Source organism: Cryptomeria japonica, chromosome 1 (assembly GCF_030272615.1).
Source record: "Cryptomeria japonica chromosome 1, Sugi_1.0, whole genome shotgun sequence".
Lineage (NCBI taxonomy): Eukaryota > Viridiplantae > Streptophyta > Pinopsida > Cupressales > Cupressaceae > Cryptomeria > Cryptomeria japonica.
The window spans coordinates 45,104,071-45,110,551 of record NC_081405.1 but is presented as its reverse complement, the minus strand read 5'-3'; the positions used below and the strand labels follow the sequence as shown (position 1 = coordinate 45,110,551).

The window sequence follows — 6,481 nt, the reverse complement described above, 5'->3', positions numbered from 1 at the left end:
TAAAAAAGTAAAATTTAATCCAAACCCCTCAAGCTAAATCAATAAAAAGAATCATAGGTTTGCCTAAATTTTGTTTATAAACTAAAGCTCATTGAATTAAGCAGAAAGCAACGGATATTTTAAAGAAAAAAAGATAACAAGGGTAAAAGGAGAGATAATATAAGACTTCTTATCTTATACGTTCTTTTGTGTGGTTTGCTTAGGTTGAGTGAAATCCAATGGGCGCCGCTTGCCCACCGCTCAGTTTTAACCGGCATACAACACTGACGCCATAAAGTCAAAGTGTCCTTAGCACTCATTGTTCAATGGATAGTTAATGTGAAATTTAAATTGTACAACCTAGAAGATATGAATCTGTGATAAGGGTATCTGCTCCTACTCTCAATTTCTGGTGAGGTAAATTTGATGGCCGTCAAAATTTACAGAGGACCGTATGTTCCAGATCGAATCATTTCAATGGCTGTAAAACAGTCATGAAAAGTTTAATTGACAGTAAAAGTAGGCTATCAAATTTGTTTTAGATCGTACCCATTACCTATAAAATGATGTTCCGTGTACCAGTTACATTGTCCGATCCAAATTCCATCGTAGAATGGTCTGTCATGGAAATTTAAGAATACAATTGTCACGGCTTACTTTCCGAAGAACACGCTTCTGTTTGTAGGTTAAGCACTTTTCAGAAGGAATTGAAAGCAATGCCTGACCGGTTGGAGATGTGACCGGGGCCCAATAGTAGAAAGCCGTGGAAAGGGAATGTGTGCAAAAGTAATAGAAAAGGCTTAATCGGGGAAAAGGGTAGGAAGTTGAGATTGTTAAGCAGTCAAATCAATCATTCAGCTTGGAAGTTTGGAATGATATGACCCTGTCTCTACTCTCTACTTAGTCGTTCGTGCAATCCCAATTCTCTGATTCATTCATTCTGATACAGAAAGTTGCAATTCTCCTATTCACTCTTGTCTTCTTCTTTCTTGTAGAGGGGCGAAAAGCTCATAAAAAAGGCAGATGAGCATTCCATCTTGAGCAATGTGAAGTAATGCAGTCTGAATCTTTAAATCTGTAACTATGCCTATTATGCCATATTCTGTTGTAATTTGTATTTGGGTGTTTCCCTGCAACAGCATTGTGTCAATCTAACCTATTGGAAAAGGGGCACAATTGAGTTCTATTGAAGTGGGTGATTTGGATTATTATGATAACATTATTGGCACTGTTTTGAATTGGGTATAAGCCTTTAAGGATAAGAATTGAATAGCTATGGCATTGCAAGGTAATGGCAATTATGTGTTTGATGAACCCGCTAATTATAATTCATCACTGGATTACCCAGCATCTACTTGGCAGACTGGAATTGCTGCCAATTATGCCATGAAAATGAGCCAGACACCACCACAGCCAACAGCAGCAGCAGCGCCAACAGAAGGCTTTCTTAGACATGTTAATTCCTCTTATGGTTTGGATGAGCTCTTACCATTCTCCCTGCATAGCCTAGACTATTCCAGCAGAGAAAACAGTTTGCAAAATGTGAAGTTGGCTTCTGAACAGTCACCGACTTCTAATTTCTTCAGCCCCATCAGTCTATCTAAAGGCAATGTTTCTGCAGAAGAATCCTCAAGTTCTGAGCAGAGTAACGCTGATCCACGGTCTAAAATCTGTGCAAGGAAAAGAAAAATCTTGCCAAATGATAAAGCAAGAGGGGACCTATCCATCGGTCCTTGTCCTGGTGAAAATACAGAGGTGAGTTTATTTGTTTTCTCCTCTTCAGTACAACTAATGTTTGTGTGTTTCTATTTCATATTTTTATTTCAGCGTATCATTGGTACATAGATGCTATATAACTTTTTACAGAGGTCATGAGTCATCCTAATGACTGGATAGCCATTACCTATTTTCACAACACTAATTTCCTAAATTGTTTCGTAGAGGTTCTCATCCCAGTATAGAACTAGACTTAGGTCCGTTAAGTGTGAATCTATGAACTCATCTTGCATGCACTCACACAAGAACCTTAAATCGCACAATGCTCTGCCATATTTTTTAGCTTGAAACCTTTGTATTGTATCGAGTAATTTCTCTGGGTCAATTTGAGGTAGATGACTTCTTATTGAGATGACTTCTTATTGAGATTTTTATTTTTTCATGTCTTATTACCTCCAGACATGCTAGATCATTCTAACAGTGGTTTAATCACTTTCTGACAGAAGGAATCCAAAGGCAAACGCTCTAAAATTGCAGAAGGTACAAATGAAAAGCCTGATTTGAAATCTGAGGGTGAATTAGGAGCCAACGGTAGTGAACCCGAAATGAATCGAAAAGATTCTCAACAAAATAGCAAACCATCTGAGGCACCTAAAGACTACATACATGTAAGAGCAAGGAGAGGCCAAGCTACTGACAGCCACAGCCTTGCAGAGAGGGTAAGTTTCCTTTTTGCCGCATAATTAGGAAGGATTTTGTTGGGAAGGATATTCATGGTTATTCTTTTTCATTGTTCTCTTCCCAGTGGAAACAAAAACATTAAAAACATTGTGAACCCAAGATTTGAAGAACAGGGTAAAATGCTGAATTGCATCTAAAGTCTTTAGAGTTTAACACTTCAAAGTGCACTGCCACTATAATCACTAAAATTAATTTGCTGATAAGTGATAACTATGCATCTATATTATCTAGATCACTGATCCAATTAATCATTATAAAAACCTGAAAACAAAAGAAATTCTGTCTATGCTCTGAATTACAGGTCAGAAGAGAAAAGATCAGTGAACGTATGAAGCTGTTGCAAGATCTTGTTCCAGGTTGTAATAAGGTAGTCAAGGCTAGAAATCTTTTCACTTCTGAGTTTTAATTCTGCTTGATAGAGGATCAAATGGTTTGGCAGTTGGCATGTTGAAGTTAGAACTAAAGGAAGATTTGTTTTTGTCTGCAGATAACCGGTAAAGCAGTGATGTTAGATGAGATAATTAACTATGTCCAATCACTGCAGCATCAAGTTGAGGTGAGATCTAGAAACATCTGAAATTTAATCTTCAAACTTCAATTTTTATCACGATTAACTTCTTCTTATTTTCCACAGTTTCTATCTATGAAGCTAGAAGCTGTTAATCCAAGACTGGACTTCAACATGGAGAGATTTATTTCCAAAGATGTGAGTTTAAAGATGGCTTTCATTACTGTAGTATTTTTTCTCCTTGTGTCAAACAAACCAATTTGCATCCTCAGAACTTAGGCTTCAACGATTTGCAGCTTGATCTTAAAAGTAGTTTACATGTAGTCAGAAAATGCATTGTGATATGGACTTTCATAGAGGTTAAAATGCAGTGTTCTGGTGTCTCTGCTGAGCAGTTATGAAAAGTGTTTGTGTTAGTAGTTGAGATAATATTGATACAAAGCCATGTGAATTTTGTTCTAACCTCTTATTGATGTTGTATCCCTACAATTTATTATAAAAGTAAATAGTGGATGAAGTTTAATGTTTGCATCTTGTTGCTTATTCCAGATGCATGAACCATCAAGTATGCCATTTGCTTCTGATTCTGCACTTACATATCCACAATTTCCCCACTCAGAGTGGACACAAATGCAAACAGGCTTGTCCTGCAATATAGTGGAACCTAGTCTGGGAAATACCAGAGAACAGGCACTGAAAAAGACAATTAATGAGCATTTGGCCCCTGCTGAAGGCTGTGGAGATGCCAATTCTCAGGTACCATATCACTTCAGTACAACCATGTTTAAGATGCAAGAGCTTCTGGTTTACACTGTCTGCTTTTTTTGTTCAACATTTTGGATCACTTTCCTCTGTTCACTTTCCTCTTCCTGATGATGGACCATCGAGTGTGATCCAAAATGTCGAAAAAAAAAGCAGACACGGTGTAAACCTGAAGCTTTTGAATCTTAAACTCTTAAACCAATGGACTGTGGAAAATTAATGCCAACTATTACAACCATGTTGTTCAAAATGCATTTCTTCATACATGTATTAGTATAGTCCTTCTAGAAGGCATAGAGGCACATAACTAGATATCATCTGAACCTTTTCTAACCTAGAATGCTTTCAGATACCAAATCTATGGGATGATGAACTACAAAGTGTTGTTCAATTAGGGCTTGGGCAAAATATTCAACTTCCTTTCACACCTCAAAGATTTCAGGGTATGTACACATTTCTGAATTTGAGTAATTGGGTGTCCATTCACATTTCTTGATCTACAATACAGAGGTTTTATATTGAGACTTTTGATTTTGTTGGCAGGGTCTTTCAGTACAAGCTACAGGAATATTGAATATTAACAGCAGTTAGCTGATGTTGACTTGTCTTGAGGAACTTTATCTCCGATTTTCCATTTCTCACTATCTGTCCAATCCAAAAGAGATGAGAATGAGATTTTCTATAGTTATCATCACATTAGATCATGGCTGTTTTGATCTCTTCAAATATGGGTCACTTCATCAATCAATCCAGGCAGAGGTAAAATCCCAACAAAATCTTTGGGAACCAGCCAGATGGATGATCAATACAAGATCTATCTTAATCCAGAGATCGCCTCTACAGCAAGTTTAGCAACAAATGTGTAATTTTGGATGTTAGACTAATTTATTCTATAAGTGGTGCAAATGATCACCATTCGTACAATACAGAGGTACAGGCATTTGTTAACCTGAGTAGACATATATAAGTGATCTCATTTTGTGGAATGGCAATTCCAACAAAAACTCTTTATTCACCTGTATCATCAAGAGTCGCTGTAAAAACCATGTGTGACTATATGACTTTCCCTTTAAATTGGTGACTTGCAGTGACATATATAAAAAGCTTATTGCTTTTTACTTTGAATGTGTAATTTTTATAATAATTTTATAAAATTTATTAATTTTCTTTGAAATTTGAAAATAATGATATTAATGCCTGAAAAAAGGCAAAATTGAACTAAGAAAAACTAGGACCCATAACACCTTTTAACTTAGATTTTCAATTTAAAACAAATCATTCAATCGACTCAATCAATCAAAATGGGCATGCCAAACAAGGGCTTAATGTCTTGGTTTGAACCAAAATTAGTATATTTTATATTTTATTTATTTAATTTAGGTTGATTTTTTATGAATTGTGTCTAAATTGTCATTTATAAAATAATGTTACATCTATTTATAAAAAAGTGGGTGGAAAGTCCCACATTAGAAATTCATATTGGGTTATAACTTGACGATAAAAACATAAGACATAACAACAATAAACATAAACTACTAAGTGGTAAGAGTAAGAGCAAAAGGATAATGATGAGAATCCGAATCCTCGACCTACACCATACGTCAACAATGTCAGAATTGTCCATGGGAGGATCCTAACCATCATTGTCATCTTTAACATCTTGTTGTTTATCTTCATTAGTCACACAAGCAAGAGAAATGCCAAGAGCTAGACAAGGAAATTTGTTGGATTCAATCCATCCTATATACCAAACACCATGAAGTGGGGGGGAACAAAGTAGTGAGCAATATGCCACAATCAACCTTGTTGAGCATGATCTTTGCTTATAGAGGGGAATCTTGAGAGTGAGCATCCTAATTACCACAAGTTGAGTGACTGCATCCTTGACAATGCCCTCAAGATGGAGTTTGGCCTTGAGAAGAGGTGGGAATTGGAGGAACCATAGCATTAGCACATGTATTGCCCTAATGATCTAACAAAAATTTTAAGTGAGCAATCTCAAGGGTAACTTTATTTAGCTTTATTGTAAGCAAGAAATTGTGATTAGTAGTACAATATATTATAAAAAAAATAGTAGATTTTTTTAACTTTCCATATGTTAAAAATAATTTCTACCCTAGAAGCAAGAATGCAAGGCTAATCCCCTAATAACACCATATGTCAAGAAAAAATAAAAACTTCAATAATTCATGAATATAGGTCCAAGTATCTTGAGCTTTGGGAATCATAAAAAATGTTTGAAATTTTTTTGATGACCACAAAAAGGGAATTGAAGATTTGACTTTCTCAAATGGGTTAACTTGACACCATTGTGGACACCTTGGAAAAGAATACATGAGGCAAACAGAACCAACTTTGGTTTAAGCATAGTTGACCAAATCATGTGAAATATGCATTGCTAAATTGATAATAAAGACTATAAATGCCATCTTTGATTCAAAGTAGGCACCATGAGAAAATGAAGAGATAATCAATAATAGCCTTTACAAGGCTTATAATTTTGAAATGTAGTATTTGGATGCCACTTTTAGTCCTTCCACCAAGATTTGCTCGATTAAACACCAATTTAATGAATCATATCTGTAACTAGGAATTTGGAATAACATATTAGAGCCTAAGATATCTAACCACAAAACATAACAAGCTAAGAAATTAATCCTAATACATTCAATGAAAGAAGGAAAGACAAGATTTCAAAACAAAAGCACAAACCACATGTAAAAATCTCCTTCCTTGACCTCCATTGTTTTTCTTTCTCCTTCAAATTTGTGGATT

General features: G+C 35.6%; 1 protein-coding gene across 2 annotated transcripts; it reads left to right on the top strand.

Annotated features, from left to right (window-relative positions):
* Positions 1-319: 319 nt before the first annotated feature.
* Positions 320-4,833, top strand: LOC131027388 (transcription factor bHLH79). Of its 2 annotated transcripts, none has more exons than XM_057957425.2 (8): positions 320-1,734; positions 2,202-2,414; positions 2,738-2,803; positions 2,924-2,992; positions 3,071-3,142; positions 3,494-3,700; positions 4,056-4,149; positions 4,250-4,833. In XM_057957425.2, the coding sequence occupies exons 1-8, from the start codon at positions 1,255-1,257 to the stop codon at positions 4,285-4,287; spliced, it is 1,239 nt and encodes a 412-aa protein (XP_057813408.1). In that variant the 5' UTR covers positions 320-1,254; the 3' UTR covers positions 4,288-4,833. The 2 variants fall into 2 exon arrangements, with proteins under 2 accessions (XP_057813408.1, XP_057813406.1); XM_057957423.2 differs by having other exon boundaries at positions 2,199-2,414.
* Positions 4,834-6,481: the final 1,648 nt, after the last annotated feature.